Genomic DNA, 22,452 nt, shown 5'->3' with positions numbered 1-22,452 from the left:
CATTTTGTCAATAGATACTTGGATTGCTTCCACCTTTTGCGTATTGTGAATAATGCTGCTATGAGCGTGGGTGTATAGGTATCTCTTTGAGACTCTGCTCTCAATTCTTTGGAGTATAGACCTAGGAGTGGAATTGCTTGATGATATGTTACTTCTACATTTAACTTTCTGAGGAACTACCAACTGTTTCCCACAAAGGCTGCACCATTTTACATTTCCACCAACAATGCATGAGATTTTTCTGATTTCTCCACATCCTTGTGAAGCTTGTTATTTTCTGTTTTTGTTTGTTTGTTTTGTTTTGGATAACAGCCTTCCTAATTGGTGTGAAATGATATCTCACTGTGGTTTTGAGTTACTGCTTTTTAAAGAGAAAAATTAAACTTTCAGTTTCATTCTTTGCTTTCTGATATTTAAAAAAATATTTTATAAGACATATGCTACAAATTTTAAACCTTTGAAAATAAAGAATACGTCATGTATTTGTCTGTTAGGGCTGCCATAACAACATACCACAGACTGGTGGCTTAAACAACAGAAATTTATTTTCTCACAGTCTGGAGGCTAGATCTGAGTCCAAGATCGAGGTGCTGGCAGGTTTGGTTTCCTCTGAGGGCCACAGCGGAAGGATCTGTTTAGGTCTTTCTCCTTGGCTTGTACATGGTCACCTTCATGCTGCTTTGTCCTCACATGATCATTCCTCTGTGCACGTGGACTCTTGGTGTCTCTGTGTGTCCACATTTCCTCTTATAAGGGCAGCAGTCAAATTGGATCAGGGCCCACCCTAACATCCTCATTTTAACTTAATCACCTCTTTAAAGGCCCTTTCTCTAAACACTCATATTTTGAGGTACTGGGGGTTAGGGCTTCAGTATATGAATTTTATGCCACCTACCTCTTCAAGTGCAAACATTATTTGATGTGTTTTAAACAGAAAAAAAATTAAAACAACATGATATACTTTATGTCTTCCTTAAATATGTTGCACTGTATGAACAGAATCTTCAATCTAAATACTATTTTGTGCTAGAAAAATCCTGATGCTCTCAGGAGCACTGAGCAGTATTCAGGTCAGTGTGCATGTATCTGAAAAACCCCAGACTTTCTGAGTTCTGGTGGGTGGGGGTCGCTAAGACTTCCGCTTTTTCCAGACTCTGGACTCCTTTTGTTCCCAAAGATTGAAAGGATAGTCAGAAATGCTGTTGAACCTTTCAGATGATTTTTCATGCTGGGCTGATGCTTTCAGAGCAAAAACAGCTCCAAATACTGCTCACTTCTGGGGATTTTCATCTACTCCATGGGTAACAGTTCAGTAATCCTTCACTAATTTGTTAGCTCTCTGATGTCTACAGTGGTCTGAAAAAAATATCTTGTCTATCTCTGCTGCATTTTTTTAGGAGGAGGACTGATCTGAATTAAATTACCTAGTCTGCCATTAGAAGAGAAAGTTCAGGATCATTTCCTTCACATATGGTTTAGTGTTGACTCACTGAGGTTAGAAAGTATATCCTAAAAATCTCATTTAATTAGATAACAAGTATCTACTGTATGACACTTCTACAGTTATAGGCCGACAATAGAATATAGTATTAGCATCTAGCTATTAAATTAGAGGACTTAATATATCTCCTTTTTCCTCATCCTTGTTCAGGGTCTCCTGTTCTCTTATTTCATGCTTAGAGTGATAGCCTGTGTAACAGAAACCAAATCTGCCCCCACAGACATTCTAGCAGGTAGATAGCCTAATAATCAATAAGCAAAGTGATGAGAGAAACTATATCCTTCAGTAAAATTTATAGTCTTTTTCATTTCTTTTATCTTCAGGAGGGCTTTTAAAAATACTTGCTAGATCTTTGCTGGTGAGTACATTTTGTTCATTCCAAATGGTGAACATGTGAAGCAGGAGATACTGTCCTAGAGAACTGGGGCTGCTCTGTAACCCCTCATTCATTTAGTGCTTCCTGGAGAGCTTGCACCGCATGGGTGGTGCCCTGATGCAAACACTAAGCACTGCAGCAAGCCACATTAGAGTCTGTCACTGCAGAAGAAGCCCTGAGGTTTGCATAATTAGAGGGCTATTAGGATTATTTGCAGTTGGGAAAACAAGGGAGGGATGGATTGAAAGTTTAGGGATAATTCTGCTTGAAAAAGTAGGAATTATGGAGATTATTTTTGTAAAGGCTGTGAAAAATCAGAGAATTGGATTAATATTAAGACTTAAAGCTTTTGTGAAAAGCATCTAATCTCTAGAGAAAAATTCATACTCGCCCATTAACAGAGAGTAATCCTTGCTCATTAGGCATTGAAATATATTAGTGAAGAATTAATGTAATCACAGTTTTTATAAAAGGAAATGTAAGTACCACTCAACTAATTAATTAATCTTCAACTTAATCAAAGCAATTATTTTTTGTTTTATTTTCATAGTGGCTTTTTTTAAAACGTAAGAAACTGCCTTTTGGCTATAATTGTAAATCCCCTTCTGAATTTCTGAAGTGCTAGACTGAGAACAGTTTATAAACTTTAAAAATGTTGCTTAAAAAAATTTGGAAATCTAATATAATGTCTTCAAAATTTCAAATTGATGAGCTAATTGATTTTCTTGATTGCTTTAGTTATACACTTTTTCTCTATAATTGCTGAAAAGGACTTAGTATTTCTCTTAATTTTACTTTTTATTTTTTTTGAATTTTTGAATTTTATTTTATTGTTATTTTTTATACAGCAGGTTCTCATTAGTTATCTGTTTTATACATATTAGCGTATATATGTCAATCCCAATCTCCCAGTTCATACCACCACCACCACCACCACCTGCCCCCGCCCCCGCCTTCCCCCCTTGGTGTCCATACGTTTGTTCTCTACATCTGTGTCTCTATTTCTGCCCTGCAAACTGGTTCATCTGTACCATTTTTCTAGGTTCCACATATATGAGTTAATATACAATATTTGTTTTTCTCTTTCTGACTTACTTCACTCTGTATGTTCTCTGCATTTTATTAAAAACACAGTCTCATGTTGGTATTCTGCCAGGGCAGTATTTTTATATCACATTTAAAATGTACTAAACTGTAAATGAGTCATGGTCTGACTTTTTCTAGATCCTCAAGCTATAATTATGTGCAATTTTTTCTTGCTTTCTTATAAAAAGATTGAGAATAGATATGATAGAAGTAATAAAATATTTCAGTGAATAGAGTTATACTTGAATACTATCATTAAATGAACTTCTAGGACTACAATGTATTTTTTGTTTTTACATGCTTTAGTAAAAAGCAATAAAATTAATAATGTATAAGTGCAATAAATAATTTCTAATGAGCAATTTATTCATTAGATGTTTTTTGCTATTAGGGAAATCTCTGTTTTTTCTATTAGACCTCAAATATAAATATTTTCTTTTTACAAATTTGACTTTACATATAGTTTTTAAATTAAATATAATATGCTTAAACGTGTCATTTGGGAATTTTTGAATCTTAGGAGACTCTATATATTTTCTACCCTTGCTCCAAGCTATTTCACTATTCTTTTTTTTCTGTTTTCAAAAAGACCTCTTCAGTTTTTTGGAGACGGAATTTCTGTATGACAGTATGGATTTTAAAGTACTCTTATGTGTATAAATATCGAGGCATGGAGCATGAGAAACATAAGACATGGACATGGAAAACAAAAAGTGAACAAGACACACTCTCCAGCAATGTTCTATGAACATTATAATGTTTAATAACATCAGAGTAGCATTTAGCTTTTTGAACTTAGTTTTAAATAGTGCCATAGATAAGTTCTAACCAAGAGGCAGAACTAATAACTGTCTTTTCCCCTTCATTCTCCCAACTTTCTGGGGGAAAAAAGATGTCCTGTGTTACTATCAATTCCTACATATAACTGAAAAATCTTGATAATGGTTGTGCGTTTTCACTTAGCATGGACATATATCAGGAAGCTACATGGCATCAAAGAAGAGTCAACATAACAGAAAATTTAAAAGTAAAGAATATGATGAGTACAGTACCTACAGTGATGATAACTTTGGTAACTACAGTGATGACAACTTTGGTAACTACGGTCAGGAAACAGAGGAAGATTTTGCCAGTCAGCTGAAACAATACAGGCAAGCTAAAGAAACCTCAAATACTACTTTAGGATCATCATTTTCTAAAGAACCAGGGAAAAAACAAAGATTGAAAGGAATTCAGCAAGGTAAGTTTGAAATTGTCTGTTTTTTAATATGAGAACTTTATTAACACAGGTAAATATGAAGTAAAATCTTAAATTTCTTTGCCCTTTCTCATGATCAGCTTATTCCTGTGCTTCCTGAATTCGTTTTTATTTATTTTGTAGACCTTGAGGACAAAAATCTACAAATATTTCAATCTGCATGATATCTTAAAATTTGAATTTAAAAGATTTCTTAATATTTTTAAAGTGTATAAAAATGTAAAACAACTTTCCTGTTATGTTTTTCCCCTCCCTTCTATATGGTATCAGTATACTGAAAGAAATAACCTACCTTTTTCAGCTGTCTCTGTTACTCTGTATTACTTTATGTTTTAGACCTGTAAGGACAGAATCCTGGGAAGCTATTCTTTTACTAGGCTTTAAAATGTAGTGATCATCTTTGCTATGTAAATATACTCAGGACAATAGACATTCTTCAGGATCAGAAATAAGAACATAATCTAAAGAAATTTCTAGAGTGATAACCTATTCATCTGCTATATTGAGGTACATCGTCCCTGGAGAGACCAGTACAAGATTGCCATAGAAATTATGGGTCACATCAGGGTCAAATCAGCCTTAAGAACTGTCCAGTCAATATGTCTGCTTCAAGAAAACTGGAGCGAGATGAGGCTGAGGTGAAGTAGTGAGCACCCAAGCCCTATGTAACTATCATTTAATTATCATTGAAAAAAGGAATCAGTTATGAGTAAATTTGGTTATTTTTATGGCTTTATTTTTTCTTGATTTCCAAGCAAAATTCCTTTGAAAAATGTGGATCTAGGCTTTGTTGAACTAAAGAGACAGGAATTTGTCTATGCATATGCTATTGTAATTAGTAAGTTTGTTCCTGGAGTCCAGACATAGTGGTGTCAGGGATCATTCCACTTGGGGAATAAGGGGAATGTAGAGGCCTTGTTCATCCCTTCCCACCTGGGGTTCTTCCTTTCAAACTCTTTCTGTTTGTTCTGTTAAAGAATTGAGTATTGCATTTTATTTTGACTTTCATTTTTTCCCCCAGAATTATGAAAATAATATATGGGTCAAATGTAGAAAACTTTTTCTATGTGTAGAAAAGATAACCCAGCAAAGATCAAAGATAAAACAAAAGCAGTTTGAATCCCTACTCCCAGAGACAATTACTATTAATATTTTTGGTATACTTCTTTTTTTTTTGGCTGTGCCACAGCTTGTGGGATCTTAGTTCCCCAACCAGGGATCCAACCAGGCCCCCTGCAGTAGAATCATGGAGTCCTAACCACTGGACTGCCAGGGAATTCCCCGGTATACATTCATCTAGAATTTTTTTTTTTTTTTTTTTTTTTTGCCGTACGCGGGCCTCTCACTGTTGTGGCCTCTCCCGTTGCTGAGCACAGGCTCCAGACGCGCAGGCCCAGCGGCCACGGCTCACGGGCCCAGCCGCTCCGCGGCATGTGGGATCTTCCCGGACCGGGGCACGAACCCGTGTCCCCTGCCTCGGCAGGCGGACTCTCAACCACTGCGCCACCTGGGAAGCCCCATCTAGAATTTTTTGACAATTATTTTTTAACAAAAAACTATACAGTTATAACTTGGTTTTTTCCCTTAACTGTGAATTGTATCTCAGTCATTCTTATGTTAATGAGTAGATTTTAATGTCTACATTCTATTCAATTAAATAGATATGCCATAATTTGTCTAATAAACTGTTAGGTTTGTTTGTTAGTAATTATTTGGGATTTAAGTTGCACCCATTTTTAAAAATTCTGTGATTAACCCTGCATATCTATACATATCTTGGCAAACATTTTTTTTTTGAGAGTAAATGCTGAAATGTAGAATTGAGTCAAAAGACATAGCTACATTTGAAGATTTTTGATCCATATACAAAGTTGATATCCAAAAAGGTGATGTAGCAATTTATAACACCCCTGCCAGTGTGTGCAAATGCCAATTTCTCCAAATCCCTACCAACATTATTCTTTGAGGTGAAAATAGTTATGTTATCTTTAAATTTTTAATTTCTTTTATTTCTTTAATGAAGTGAAACATTTTTCTATATATCTATTGGCTATTTTGTAGGTTTAATATCATTAGAAAACTTATTAGTTCAATATGACTTTGGTATAATGAGAAATCACCTTGTATTGTAACTTACTACTCAAATATATAATTTTAGTCATTTGAGTATCTCTTTAGAGACTTTTAAATATCAAGTTTTTCAAAAGTAAAAGACAAGTATAAATTTTGCTTGGAGATATATGTGATGTCTATTCAACATTATCAGTAGAAACTCAATTTGCCACAAATTAATCACTAATACCTACAATGTCTTCCTTAGAGATGAATGTACTATTTAATTCTCTTAAAAACAGAAAATATTGTTAATTGCTTATTCTAAGGAAAATTGAGAAGAATAAAACTAGATTTGACCTCTCCAGCCATGTATATATTCTTGTTTCTTGCCTTCCTTATGTTGATAACATCCCTTAAGAAACAAAACAATAAGGAGCAGTACCCATGAAGCAAAATGTAAAGACAATTAATTTTTTTCACTGAATCTAAAGGGAAAAAAAGAATACACTGTACATTATAGACTATTTAAAATATGCTATTCCCTGTAAACTAGTAGATTGTCTAGTGTGCCGTTTTTTTTAACTATCTGAAGTACATTTTAACTTTTTTAGGTATTGAACAGAGGGTTAAAAGTTTTAATGTTGCTCGTGGACGCGGCTTGCCGAAGAAAATCAAACGCAAAGACCGTGGAGGAAGGGCCAATAAAGGGCCTAATGTGTTTTCAGGAACGGATGACTTTCAAGAGGTACTGAGAATTTATATATAATGAGGAGAGGAGCTTTTCCATTTTGTAACTTATTTGGCTGCAAAAGAAAGCATTGTGATTTTTTAAAATTTATTTATTTTATTTATTTACTTTTGGCTGCACTGGGTCTTCGTTGCTGCGCGTGGGCTTTCTCTAGTTGCGGTGAGCAGGAGCTACTCTTCGTTGCCGTGAGCGGGCTTCTCACTGCGGTGGCTTCTCTTGTTGAGGAGCACGGGCTCTAGGTGCGCGGGCTCAGTAGTTGTGGCATGTGGGCTCAGTAGTTGTGGTGCACGGGCTTAGTTGCTCCGTGGCATATGGGATCTTCCCGGACCAGGGCTTGAACCCATGTCCCCTGCATTGGCAGGCGGATTCTTAACCACTGTGCCACCAGGGAAGCCCAGCATTGTGATTTTAATGCTACTTTCCTAGTAAATGAAACATTTCCAGTTCAGATCGAATGAGTATAGATGAATTCCAGAAAAGAAGTATTGTTTTCATTAGTTTTGATAGCAGTACACAGATGCACGCTTTGGTGCCCTTGAAATAAAATCAGTAAGTTGCAAAGCAGCTCAAAATAAAATTGATACATCTGGAAGCAAACATGTTTGTTCTATGAGTTCTCTGTTGTACTTTCCTTTCCTAGGAGTCATGGTCCCTAGATGCAAATGGCAATAAAATGCTAATAGCTCAATATGTAGCAGGACCAAGAGGGGAGATAGCGGTAAATTCACTTACTTATTACAGTTAAAATCATTAAAAGAGAAGAAAGGAGGTATAAATGGTTGGAAAGATGAATTTATGAACTATGTGTATAGTAGATATTGAATAAATATATGTTGAATTTAACAGTACATTTCAACCTTGTAGCGACTTTCTGGATTAGAGTGGCCCAATTCCTGTATTCTGCCACTGTTCCAGTAAGATTTGATTGAATTGTACAGAGCAAGGGTGGGTTATCAGTAGCTGCAACCTTGATTGATAGAAAAGGGATAGTAGGGGCTTCCCTGGTGGTGCAGTGACTAAGAATCCGCCTGCCAATGCAGGGGACACGGGTTCGAGCCCTGGTCCAGGAAGATCCCACATGCCGCAGAGCAACTAAGTACGTGCGCCACAACTACTGAGCCCACGAGCCACAACAACTGAAGCCCGCGTGCCACAACTACTGAAGCCCATGCGTCTAGAGCCCGTGCTCTGCAACAAGAGAAGCCACTGCGATGAGAAGCCCGCGCACCGCAACGAAGAATAACCCCCGCTCACCACAACTAGAGAAAGCCTGTGCACAGCAACAGAGACCCAATGCGGCCAAAGTTTTTTTAAAAATTAAAAAAAAAAGAAAAGGGATAGTAACATATTGTAATTGGAAAATGCTCAGTTTTCTCATTTATGGGTTTAAAGATAATGGGCAAAGATTTCTTAATATGTACTCATTAATGTACTACTTAGGGAGTTGTTAACAGAAAACAGAAGTTTGGGCCCAAATGAATTTGTGAAGCCTGGCACATGCTACGCTACTCTTGGGGATTCTCAGGCAACATTAATGTATTAAACACTCCGAGCAGGTTAGGCATAAAGAAGTCTGTTTTACTTTGTCCAACCCATCGTTTTCAAAAGTTACTTGACCATGAACTCTTCTTTTCCTAGACACCTACTAACATTTACTCTTAACTCACCGCTCCATGGAAACAAACTTAGAATTTCTGAGTGACTATAACCTGCCTGTCCATCTTTCTAGACACGTATAGATGTCTAGGATGTGCTGCTTTCACTAGACCAAATTAATATGAATGTTTTCTAAATAAGCCTTCTCCTATATTCAGTACTTATACCCTATATGTGAAAAAAAATTAGCTTCCAAGAAAGTATGGCATTGATCATGTTACTGCCTATCTCTGAGCTTCAGTTTGATCGATCTGTAAAATTAGAGTACAGTAACTCTAATGGCCTCTAACTCTAATGGCCTCTTCAAGCACTAATATTTTAGATGTTTGCAGATCTGGGCTGCAACTAAAAGATTTCTTTATCATGTAGTAGAAAATCAGAATAAATTCTTTCTTTTACATTTATCAGATTTAGAATATTTTTCCTTTATCAAGATTAAAATATGTTATCAACACTATGTCAGTTTATTGGCTCTCATGAGAGAATTCTTCTTACGGTTCCAGAAACAAGCAGGAGCGTGTCAGAGTCCAAGGAAGCAGCTCATTTTCAGGAGTGCTTTGGTGGAGGCCCATCCAGGGTAGAGTGAACATACTTGGAGTGGCCAACATAGATCCATTTTTACCCTTGCCTTTTCAAGGAGTATAAGATCCTCCAAAGGCCAGATAAATTTAGGAATACCTGCATGTCCACACTAATTTTCTTGAAAACTCAAGTATAGTCACAGAACATGCAAACTTTTGATGGATTTTAAAGACTTATTCATTCTTTTGGCCATAAAACTCCTAAAATTTTTTAGTCTTTATAGTAGCTATTAAATTTTTTTATAAATACATATTCTTTTCCCAGTAGATCCTTTAATTTCCTCCTCCTTTTAGTATATTTAAAAACTCCTTTATGCTCTTGTTCCCTATACCAATATAATACATCCTCTAGAGTAAATAAATTTTAAAATCACCAAGTGGGTAGTTTGGTTTTTCCCTCCCTTTCTCTGTCTTTTCCCTCTCTCTCTCTTTCTTTCTTTCTTTCTTTTTTTTTTTTTTTTTCTGACCACACCACACAGCTTGCGGGATCCTAGTTCCCTGACCAGGGATCAAACCCATGCCCCCTGCGGTAGAAGCGCAGAGTCCTAACCCTGGACCACCAGGGAATTCCTTCTCCCTCTTTCTTGAATTGTGTTTTCTTTGAAACAGTGTGATATAGTGCAAAGAGTTCTATCTGATTCTACTAACATGAAACGCGTAACCTTTGGCAAGTCACTAACTTCACTAATCTTCAGTTTTCATATTAGTCCAATAAGGGTGATGAACTAGATTACTTCTGTCATTCTTCCAGCTCTTATAGTTCATAAAAGATCTTAAGGATAGAGGACAACACAACATTGTGAATCAACTATACTCCTATATAAAATAAAAAGTAAATTAAAAATTTAAAAAAGGATAGAGAACATTTGTGGTTCTTCTGTAGGCTCAAGCTTAAAAGATCAGACCTTCTAGGCACTTTATTTTATCCTGAAATTTTGTTTAAGTTGCTTTAGAATTTCTAGAATACCTTGATTATAGTCAGTTTTCCCATAGTTATTGGTACTGCAATACTTACTACTCGTTTAAACAGAACTAAACTGGAAAAAAACAGCCCCCCGCGGTCCTCCATTAAGACAACGAGGTGTATCATTAGAAAGTAACATTAGACAGAAAGAGTGAGTTATTCAAGAAACATAGGTACAACTTGGTACATTTTTCAGCGTTTTTTTGGGGGGGAGGATGATTACCTAATATTTTTACTTTTTAATTTCAGAGTTATATTCCTCAAGTTGGCTCATTGACTTTGCACAATGCACTCTCTTTGGCTGCCTTTTTTTTTTTTTTTTCTTTTCTTTTTTTGCGGTACGCGGGCCTTTCACTGTTGTGGCCTCTCCCGTTGCGGAGCACAGGCTCCGGACGCGCAGGCTCAGTGGCCATGGCTCACAGGCCTAGCCGCTCCGCGGCATGTGGGATCTTCCCAGACGGGGGCACGAACCCATGTCCCCTGCATCGGCAGGCAGACTCTCAACCACTGTGCCACCAGGGAAGCCCTGGCTGCCTATTTTATTACAGCCACAATTCCTTGTACGGAAGGCATATGTGAACTGGTCATTTATATCTACTTGTTCTAAGTGAGCCTAGAAATAGAAAATGTTTGTAAGTAAAATTTACATAGATTTAAGACTTTTTAAATGATCCTATCAGAGTAGAGTATAAGCAGTTTCTTTGCGTTTTCCTTGGGCAATTTGGGTATATATATATATATTTTTAAAAGAACCTCAAAGATTATCTATTTTCCTGGTATTCTTATACTTTTTTCAGAATTCTTCTAGTAAAATATATATTTCATCAGTTGGGAGTGCTGAGGGTCAGATTTAAGTTTAGCCATCTGTTTCCTTAAGTGTTTGCTGTGAGGCAGTTTCCTGTTTTCAGTAGATTGTGCTTTGTTCTCCATCTTCTAACAGATTGAGGGAAAAGGGAAAACTGATATCAAATCAGAAGAGCAAATATCAATAGTTATTAAGCTCCTCGATGTTCAAGGCACTATGCATGCTAAGAGCCTGAAAAACAGTGATGTTTTATAGCACTCATGAGTGGAAGTCCTTAGCTTGGCTAAGCATCATACTCTCTTGCTACTCAACCCTCTTATACTTGTAGCAAAAGTTGAATAGGGGACTGAGGAGAAGAACTAAGAAAAATAAGTAGGGCTGTGAGATTTTCTACCACATACTAGTTTTTCTTAATTTTTTTAATTTAAAAGTTAAAGATAATACATCCTCCATTTTTTTGCTATAGAAAGTACAAAATAACCACACACGCAAGCAATCTGTAATTTTTTAGAGATACATCTAGAGACATACACTGTCAAAGGTAGGGGTATATTCTTTTAGTCTTTTTCTTTGTCTTTATTATTATAAACTGGGGTCACATTTTCACTTGGTAAGGTATTGTGAACATTTTCTTATGTCCCCAAATTGTCTTTCCATCCCATGATTTTTTAATGACAGTATAATATTCTACCACCTAAATGTATCATAATGTGTTTGACTTGTCTCCTAGTTTTGGATGGGTACAGTATTTCTAGATTTTGTTTTGTTTGTTTGTTTTACTTGTAAATAATTCTGCAGCAGTTATTTTTGTGAATAAATCTTTGTGTGCCTCCCTGATAATTCCTTCAGAATAATCCTGAAAAGTACAAATTTTGTGTCAAACAGTATGGATATTTTACGTCTTCTCTCAACAGTACATGAGAGTAAATATTTTATTGTACCTTTGCCAAAGTACCATTGTTAATTTTCAAGATTTTCATAATTTTATTTTGAAACACGTAGTTGTGTGTCCTCATTCAATTAGAAATAGGGTTCTTTGCAACTCCTAGTATAGCAATAAGCACTTTTCTAGAAGCATATCTCTCTCCAAGTAAATGAATAGCATCAGAATGTCCAGTCTTCACTACTTTTAATAATCGATGTATACTGCTTTCTAGATTCATTTGACTATAAAGTTTAATACCTTTTTACTACTTCATATGTTTTATTTAAATAATTTTTTTTCTTGCAGTATAGTAAACCAGGGAAAAAATGGAAGGTTATGACTCAGGAATTTATTAATCAACACACAGTGGAACATAAAGGAAAACAAATCTGTAAATACTTTCTGGAAGGGAGATGTATTAAGGTAAATTTATAGGGGTATCATAAATCATTTTAACTTCTGAAATAATCTTTAAAATTTAAAGTCATTTTAGGGAGTGGTTAGTTTTTTCGTTTCTCATATAGTTGTAATAAAACTGGTTCTTCAAAATGTATCTTGCATTGAATACTGTATATCAGAACTCATTTAATTATATTCTGGGGCAGTAATATAACTTGTTGAAATGACATTTTATTTAACAAACCCATGATGCTGACTGTATGGCAAGTACTGTTCAAAGTAGATTACTAATATTAAATGTTTTAATCTTTACAGTGACACAGTGAATTGTGGTCGCTGTTATTATCCTCATTTTTAACATGGCCAAACCAGGAGGTTAAATAAGTCCCCAGAGTAGCCCACCTAGAAATGGTGAGTGCTGGTGGAGCCAGCACTGAGGTCATGCTCTGAGGTCATGCTGACTGTGCTGGCTCTCTGCACAGAGCCACATCTACTGTCTTGGGCAAGAATTCTAAGGACTGTTTGAATTATTATTAGCTCATTATTTAAAGACTGGAGATATGACCATACTTCTACCATGAAACACCATGGAGAAAATTCAGTTCGGTGGTTTCTTTTTTTTTCTCTTTCTTTCTTCTTTTCTTTTTTTGTGAACAGGGAGATCAATGTAAATTTGATCATGATGCAGAGTTGGAGAAGAGAAAAGAGATCTGCAAATTTTATTTACAAGGATATTGTACCAAAGGAGAGAACTGCATTTACATGCATAATATCCTTTATTAAAAACATGTTAACCAAAATATTGCAGTTTTCAAGCATCCCTGAGGCTTTAAAAATCATAAGTACAACCCAGAAAGCCTAGTTTGGTTTTAAATTTAAAACAGCACGTTATATAAACCAGGTCTAATCGGGCTTTGCACTTCAAAAGGGCAAACTGAGTTTTTTTCTTTAGGGAAATGAAATAACTTCCCTTTGGAAAAAAATCTATCAAATAAATGTACTTTATATTTAATATACTCAGCTTATAAGTATTTCAAGAGACTGTGCTTCCTGAAGGAGTAGTTCGCAACATATTTATTCTGTGACTAAATGATTATTTACTTAGGTTCATAAGTAATAAATTGTCATTGTTGGAAATTATAAAACCAAAGTCTTATCAAATCTTACCACCTAATGATAAGCACTATATATTCTTCCCTACTTCTCCCTTTGGAAATCTATACATTTCAGTTGTATTCCTACCTCTACCCCATGGCATTTCACTGTATATGGTCCTTTAAAAAGAAAAAAAAAAAAAAATATATATATATATATATATATATATATTTATACTGTCCTTCAGTAAGGACCTTATTTTTTCCCAGATGGTTAGCTCATTGTCCCCTCTTCACAGATTTAAAAGGTCACCTTAACCATATTCTAAATTCCTCTGTGCATAATTCTGCTTCTATACTACTATTACACATTGTGCTCTTTGACCATTCCCCTCTGTAATATTATAGTTGATATTTACTAGGGCAAATACTCCTTTTTTCTTTATCAAAATGTTATGATAAATTTGTCTTATTGAAGCAAAGAAAAATTTTTTTCAGATTTGACATACTTCTTTAGAAACCAGATACCTTACTGAACTGTTAAAGTTTTCCATCTATTCTTATATTTTTCTCTATAGTCATGCCATCTGTGGCATGACAATTTCAACTGTATTGTCTATACTTCCAGAAAAATGTTAAATAATAGTGATTGTGGCAGCATAATACATGTTTCAAAGATAATGCCCTTTTGCTTTGGCTTATGGCTATAGTTTTAAGATTTATTAAAAAACTCAAGTATCCTTATTTTACTAAGAGTTTTTAATATCAAAAAAAGATCTTGAATTTTATCAGTTGCCTTTTGTATCTGCTAAGATGATCACATGATTTTTCTCTCTTGACCTTATCAATGTGATGATTACAATAATACATTTCCTAAAACTACCCAGAAATTTCCAGAACATACACTACCTGAAAATGGTATATTTTTCACTATACTTTTAGATTTAATTTTCCTTTTTTTTTGCGTTACGTGGGCCTCTCACTGTTGTGGCCTCTCCCATTGCGGAGCACAGGCTCCGGATGCGCAGGCTCAGTGGCCATAGCCCACGGACCCAGGCGCTCCGAGGCATGTGGGATCTTCCCGGACCGGGGCACGAACCCATGTCCCCTGCATCGGCAGATGGACTCTCAACCACTGCGCCACCAGGGAAGCCCTATATTTAATATTTTCTTTAGAAGTTTGTCTCCAAAATTTTAAGTAAGATTAGCCTGTAGTTTTCATTTTTGGGATATTTGACATATCAGACCCCTTTATTTTCTTCATAGATACGAGCTCTTGCTACAAAACTTATTTGTTCTATATTTTATTTTATTGAGTAAAGTAACAGAGTTTACATAATTAAATTACACTATAATATTTGCTATAGCCATCATAAATATTTTTACTTTAAAAAATTGTTGTCTTGAAAAAGAATAGATACATATATGTGTAACTGAATCACTTTGCTGTATACCTGAAGCTTACACAACATTGTAAATTAACTATACTTCAATTAAAAAAATGGTTATTGAGAAAAAAGAATATTAATGGAATTAGCTAATTATCCAAGCTTAACATTTATACTTAACATTTCAGTATCATGGTACTCTCAACAAACTATTGAAACTTTAACATGACTCTTTTGATCAGTGGTGAAAGCATCTAGATTTTGCACAGAATTTTTGGCATAATTTATATGATGGTAATTTGGGAGATGATTTGTGAAATCTTGACCTGAAGCTCTTTCTAAGGAAGTCTGTGTTAATCACCCACATTACTAACTCTGCTGTGATAGAAGATATAAACATCTATCACTGACAGAAAAAAATAACAGGTAATATAGTTTGTGCAGTCAAGTTTTTTTTAAATAAAAAAGTTAAGCTCTTAAAAAATGTTTTCTAGTTTTAATAGAGTAGAGGAGACTTAAAATTTTTTAAATGTTTTGCCATGTATTTAAAATATTTAATCTTAAAATTAAAAATTAAATAAATTGTGTGATTATAGAAAATTTAGTACAATATATAGCAATAAAGTCATTGATTCAGCAGTTATGTTTTTTGGTATAAAAATATGAGAGTTTGATTTTACGTGGTCTATTCCTTAATATTTGTATTTACATGAATTTCCATGCAAGTTCTATCATAGTGGAGCAAAATGTTACCAAGGAGACAATTGTAAATTTTCACATGATGATCTGACTAAAGAAACAAAGAAACTTTTGGACAAAGTGAGTAATATTTTTGCACCTTGATTACAGATTCATTTGACTTGAATCATGTTTTATAAGTCATAGTTTATAAAACTCTGCTGAGAGATCAAGGACTTGTTAGTTTATGTTTTATTCTATTAATGTAATGTGTTAGAAAAGCAGGAATATTGGACTAAGAATTAAGAATCTTTTGTTCTTAAAAGATTAAATTATGTGATGTATATGAAACACTTCATACCACTCCTAGTAAATAGTAAATGCTCAATAGTGGCGCCTATTATAGTATCCTTTACTTATTAATGATAGTAAGTAATATAATTGCCTTAACCTTAAAAAAACCCAGAATCTTTTGTTCTTATCATTGTTCTGCCATTAGAAAACTTAATTTTTTCAACCAGTCCCTCATAAATTTTATTTCTCTCATTTGAGCTTCTGTTCAAATGCAGTTTATTTATTTTCCAGTTTTACTGAGATATAATTGGCATACAGCACTGTATAAATTCAAGGTGTTCAACATAATGATTTGACTTACATACATCTTGAAATGATGATCACAGTAAGTTTAGTGAACATCCATCATCTCATATAGATACAAAATTAAAGAAGTAGAAAAGATTTTTTTCCTTGTGATGAAAACTCTTGGGCTTTACTCTCTTAACAGCTTTTATATATAATATACAGCACGGTTAATTACATTTACCATGTTGTACTTTACATCCCTAGTACTTATTTATCTTATAGCTCGAAGTTCGTACCTTTTTAGTACTTTCATCCAGTTCTTCCTCCCACTACCTTGGTAACCACAAAATTTGACCTCTAAAAAAGCTAATTTACTTTAAGAAATATCCTTTACCTCTTTGAACCTCATATTCTTTATAAAAAAGTAGTTAGCTATCTCTGATCTATTTCAACTTTAATATTGTATTTTTCTATTAACAAAATTAATTTACTCAAGTCTTCACAGTTTTAAATGTGAGGAAGAAAGCTTGTTTTGAAATAGTAATCCTTGCCAATTATTTTTAGGTGTTGAATACTGAAGAAGAAGCTACAAATGAAGACGAAAGAGAGTTAGAAGAACTTAGAAAGCGTGGCATAACTCCTCTTCCCAAACCGCCTCCAGGAGTTGGGCTTCTGCCAACCCCACCAGAGCATTTTCCCTTTTCTGATCCCGAAGATGATTTTCAGACAGATCTCTCTGATGATTTCAAGAAAATTCCATCTCTCTTTGAAATAGTTGTAAAACCTACTGTGGATTTAGCACATAAAATTGGGAAGAAGTAAGTTAAATTTTTCAAAAAATGGCTGCATTTTCCCCCTAAAAATTCTTATTAAGAAACTAACTTGTATTCCATGTCAATCATATAATTAAACTTAAGTAGAGGTAGGAGATATCTGGCATGCACCCCAACTGCTGCTTCCCACTTCCTTTTTGCCCCACCCTCTGCTGCCTGCCATCAGTGCTTTTCTGTACAGAATCCTTAACACAGCTTCAGAACCCTCTCCACACACTAATCCTGAAGGGCACTGCCAGGTGGATGGAACTGGCATTCCTACCACCTTGTTATGAGGCAGCACTGTCATTGATAACATCTTCAAATAGTGGGTGATATGTCTCCAGCATATTCATTCTTTTAGAGAAGTCATTCCTTGGACTATTAGAGGAAAACCTCTGGATAAGGCTGCACCCAGGTTTGCATTTTCCAGTCCTGCTTCCCATCCACCAGGGTCTGTGTACCTGGGCTGTAAGTCCCATTGTTGATTATTCTTTTAATCCTGAAGACTCGGGGAAGCAATGAGATCTCAGCAATTGAGGAATAAGAAATCTGTAGCAAATATCACAGTTAATATGAGCCATTAGAAGTATTTCTAGGGCTTCCCTGGTGGCGCAGTGGTTGGGAGTCCGCCTGCGGATGCAGGGGACGCGGGTTCGTGCCCCGGTCTGGGAGGATCCCACATGCTGCAGAGCGGCTGGGCCCGTGAGCCATGGCCGCTGAGCCTGCGCGTCCGAAGCCTGTGCTCCGCAACGGGAGAGGCCCCAACAGTGAGAGGCCCGCGTATCGCAAAAAAAAGAAAAAAATAAGTATTTCTATTAAAGTCAAGAAGAAGACAAGTCTGTCCACTGCTTGGCTAAATATTATAGATTAGATCCTAGTCAATGCAAAAAGAGAAAGATATAATAGATATGATAATAGATATGATTAGAAATGGTGGGGCAGACTCATTATTTGGGCATTTTCCCTTAGTGAACCCAAAGGAATCACTGACAAAACTATTAGAAGTTGTACAGTTGTTCCTGGGTGTCTGAGGAGGATTGGTTCCAGGAACTCCATGGATACCAAAATCCACAGATGCTCAAGTCCTTTATATTAAAATGGTGAAGTATTTGCGTATAACCTTCATATATACTCCCGTATACTTTAAATAATCTCTGTATTATCTATAATACTTAATACAATGCAAATGTTATGTAAATAGTTGTAAATACAATGTAGATACTGTGTAAATAGTTGCTGGAGTACAGCAAATCAAGTTTTGCTTTCGGAACTTTTTGCAATTTTTTTCTTCTGAATATTTTAGATCTGCAGTTGGTTGAATCTGTGGATGCAGAACCTGCTGATATGGAGGCCCAACTGTAATTAAATTAGTAAGATGCCCAGAAAGAAGAGCAACATTCAAAAACTAAAATCTTTTTATATCAAGCAATAACCAATTAGAAATTGTAATACAAGCAGTACATTTATATAGTATAATACTAATTTTGTTATAAAAAGGTCTGTGTGCGCCTAGAAAAAGGATTAGAAGAGAACCAATCAAAACTTTTATCTCTGGGTGATAGGATTAGAGATGAATCTTATTTATCTTTGTATTTGTCTATATTTTTCAAAACATCAATATTAAGTTTTAGAACAGATGATAGTAAGCAGCAATTTAGAAAACTGTGTGCTAAAATGAAGGCAAGATACATATGTTGGTGTTTCTACTTATAGATAATATGGAATAAATTGCTTCTTAAAAAGATAGTTTTCTGGGCTTCCCTGGTGGCGCAGTGGTTGAGAGTCCGCCTGCCGATGCAGGGGACACAGGTTCATGCCCCGGTCCGGGAAGATCCCATATGCCGCGGGGCAGCTGGGCCCGTGAGCCATGGCCGCTGAGCCTGCGCGTCCGGAGCCTGTACTCTGCAACGGGAGAGGCCACGACGGTGAGAGGCCCACGTACCGCAAAAAAAAAAAAAAAAAACAAAACATAGTTTTCTCTTCTGATACTGTAAAACATTCAACCAATATCTATTTAGAAATGTAACATTCTTGTTTGCCTCTTTTCTTTGAACTAAGAAATATTATTCTTTTGTCTACAGGCCACCAGCATTTTATAACAGTGCCTCACCACCAGGACCACAATTTCAGGAAAGCAGCCCACATACTCAACATATGTATAGTTCTGGGTCAAGTCCAGGTCCCGGACCTAATATGTCTCAGGGACACAATAGTCCTGTGATGCACCCAGGTTCCCCTGGACATCATCCATGTGCAGGACCTCCTGGTCTACCAATGCCGCAGAGCCCACCTTTGCCGCCTGGTCCACCTGGAATTGTAGGCCCTCACAGTCAAGCGGGAGTACTTGTTCAACCGGATACACCTTTGACACCACCAAATATGAGTGGCGCTTACCATTGCCCTGGCTTTCCAGAACACATGATGAAAGTACCTAGAGAGAATCACTGTTCTCCAGGTTCATCACACCTGCAAAGTCCTGGTGAAATGCAGCTCAATACCAATTATGAGTCCTTACAAAACCCAGCTGAGTTTTATGATAATTACTATTTACAGCATGCTGTACATAATTTTCAGCCACCCAATAACTCTGGTGGTAAGCTTACCTTTTGAAATAACTCATTTCTAATTTAAAATATCTGGAGTCCTATTTTTCTTTAAAAGCATGGAAAGAATGCATGTTTTAAATAAAGCAATGTAAAATGTGATGAAATTGAAACATTAAAATATGATTTAAATTTAACCAAATATTTGTAACAATAGACCTTTAGATAACCTTGAAAAGTGCTTACAATCACATAATAATCTGATAATCAAATGTGATATTATTGTAACTCAATTTCTTACAACTCACAGTGGTACTTGTCTAGTGGAGTTTTATGCTAAATCAGTGTCTCTTTCTGTGTTATGTATGTAGATGGGACGTGGCATGGTGACTTTGCCCAGCATCAGCCTCCTATCGTTCAAGACTCACCTACCCGCGGGAGTGGGTCTGACAGCAGCAGTAATGTGACAGGCCATGGCCCCCTGCCTGCACCAGGTCTCCTCCCTGCAGTGCAGAGAGCTCTTTTTGTTAGACTTACTCAGAAATACCAAGAAGATGAAGAACCAGGCAGCACCCAACCTCAGAGGGCACCAAGCAAGGAAGAAGGTGTGTCAGGTGGTATGATAGCATCTTACCTATTTGGATCACTCAGTTCCTGAAATGGTCTTGAATAGTTAAAATTTGAAAAATGAGTTCCTGTGAACTATCTATTCTATTTCCAATTTATCTCATAGCTCCTATCTTCTTGGGATTGATTGTAGTTTCCAGTGCCATTGATGCATTAGTAGTTAATTGCAAAGGGTTTGATTTGAAGCAATAAAGAGATCTGAAGCTGGAGTGTGAAGCCTGGGCAAGCAGACTTGCTATTAAGCCTTTTTTCTTTTTTCTTTTTTTTTTTTTTAAAGAAAAGAAATAGAACAGGAACAAGATACCTTCCAGTTCAGGAATTTTAACCTTAACTCAAGCTCAAAGTTATTTGATTATTAGATTTTCATGGGCAGAGGCTGTATACTTCAGGTTCTGCTATGTTATTAAAGAATATTATTTTTAATGTAAAAGACTACGTAGGGACACTAAGTTTCCCTTAGTATTTTTGATATTGATAAGTGTACAGCAATTAGTTAACTCAGTTAAGGGCAGAGAACTTTAAATAACCCAGTTCTTCTTATGAATTACAAAATGGATGTGTTTGGCCACTCTTAAACATGAAATTTAGGGCTTCCCTGGCAGTCCAGTGGTTAAGACTCTGCACTTACACTGCAGGGGAGACGGGTTTGATCCCTGGTCTGGAAAGTTTTGCATACCTCTAGGTGCAGCCCCCCCCAAAAAAACATGAAATTTATGAATAACTATGTAAAACTAGATAACACTAGGTAGCTACAAGCTGTTATATAAACATTGTTATGTTTTCAAAAAAGGTATTATTAACTCTTCATTTATTTAGCATGACAGGGAAATGAGGAATTTCTAATAAGTTAATTCCTGTAAAATTTATTATGTGTACTCTTTTAGGTGCTAATTTTAATACGCAACCATTTTAATGGTAATCTTTCTTTAAAGTGTAACAAAGCTTTATGTTTTCATAAATAAGAAAATTAAAACTTTTCAACATGATATAAAATTTTATACTATAATACTATAAAATTGGTAATGTTTTATGAGGCTTGTTTTCTTGGAATACAGAAAACTTCTTAAACAGCTAGGTTTTTTGTGTTTTTGTTCATTGTTAGAAATTTTATTGCCTTTATAAATTTTATTTGTCCTTTGATAAAATGCTGATAGAAACCTCTTAACTATCATTTTCTATCTAATATCTGCTTTCCACTGACCTTTCTCTACTGTTCTACTTTCTTTCTGCTCTATATTCATTCTTATTCCAGAAAGAATTTAAGACTGCTTATAAAATATATTGATATGAAAGTGAAAATAAAATAGCATCTTACCTATTTGGATCAGATTTGGATTGTCTTACCTATCTGGATCAAGTACCAAATTCTATGAGGAGTGAAACACCTATACAGAAATATTTAAAATAACTACAACAGCTGAAAGTGAATCAAGTCTAGCTCTAGAGTCAAAGAAAAAAAAAAAAAAGGATCCAGTGTCTAGAAGTAGTTTTTTCAGACACTGAGAGATGAGTAAAACTTTTTGCCATTGTGATGTAATATTGATATATACTATTTTAAGCCACATCCCCACCCTAAATACGAGTGCTTGTTTTTGTTGTTGTTGTTTTGGTTTTGGTTTGGGCTTAGACAACAGATATTTATTGTCTCACAGTTCTGGGGGCCAGAAGTCTGAGATCTAGGTGTCAGCAGGGTGGATTCCTTCTGAGGGCTGTGAGGGAAGGATCTGTTCTATGTATTTTTTTTTTAACATCTTTATTGGAGTATAATTGCTTTACCGAGTGCTTGTTTTGTCAGCACTGTTCTGTTCAAACTAAGTGTGTAACACTAAAGTTCGATGTTGTGGAAACACATTAGTGAGCAGTGAGATGAGGTAAAAGTGAGAATATATATGCTATTCTATTGATCCAAGATATTCTATATATATATATATATATATACACATATATATGTATGGTCAATTCAGAGATAACCTATGTGTGTTTTAATGGAGAGGAAGGAGACTCGCCCTCCTGAAGCATCAGGTTTTATTCCCTTCTCTACTAGAGAGAAGACCTCTGATGGTTAAGCATCTTAATATTGTGCCTGATACACTAGGGTTACATAGGCTTTAAGAGTAAGGCCCAAAGTGTTCGCGTAAAGTTAAAGTATATAAATTTTAGGCTGTTAGTTTTCTTTGTTGTTTTTAATTTAATGTTTGAATAATTAATATATTCACACAGGTCAAACATCTAAAAATATAGTATGAGTGAAAAGTCCCCACCTGAGCCCATACTTGCTCGGTTCCCTTTGCTCCCTTAACCATCATTGTTAGTGTTTTGTTTTCTTTCCAGGTATTATTTTTTATAGCTCTCCCTTGTTATCCTGATAAAT

General features: G+C 35.5%; 1 protein-coding gene across 1 annotated transcript in view; it reads left to right on the top strand.

Annotated features, from left to right (window-relative positions):
* The window catches only part of ZC3H6 (zinc finger CCCH-type containing 6), a 54,853-nt gene that overhangs the window by 28,827 nt on the left and 3,574 nt on the right, over positions 1-22,452 (top strand). Inside the window, exons 4-11 of the mRNA XM_082643077.1 lie at positions 3,927-4,203; positions 6,888-7,021; positions 12,262-12,378; positions 13,012-13,125; positions 15,548-15,655; positions 16,661-16,914; positions 18,993-19,504; positions 19,826-20,059. Of these exons, the coding sequence (XP_082499203.1) occupies positions 3,927-4,203; positions 6,888-7,021; positions 12,262-12,378; positions 13,012-13,125; positions 15,548-15,655; positions 16,661-16,914; positions 18,993-19,504; positions 19,826-20,059 (1,750 nt within the window). The remainder of the gene's footprint in view (positions 1-3,926; positions 4,204-6,887; positions 7,022-12,261; positions 12,379-13,011; positions 13,126-15,547; positions 15,656-16,660; positions 16,915-18,992; positions 19,505-19,825; positions 20,060-22,452) is intronic.

The sequence above is a fragment of the Mesoplodon mirus genome (assembly GCF_964341445.2).
Source record: "Mesoplodon mirus genome assembly, chromosome: 14".
In the NCBI taxonomy this organism is placed as follows: Eukaryota; Metazoa; Chordata; class Mammalia; order Artiodactyla; family Ziphiidae; genus Mesoplodon; species Mesoplodon mirus.
The sequence above is the reverse complement of the archived record's forward strand: the minus strand, read 5'-3'. Positions and strand labels throughout refer to the sequence as shown.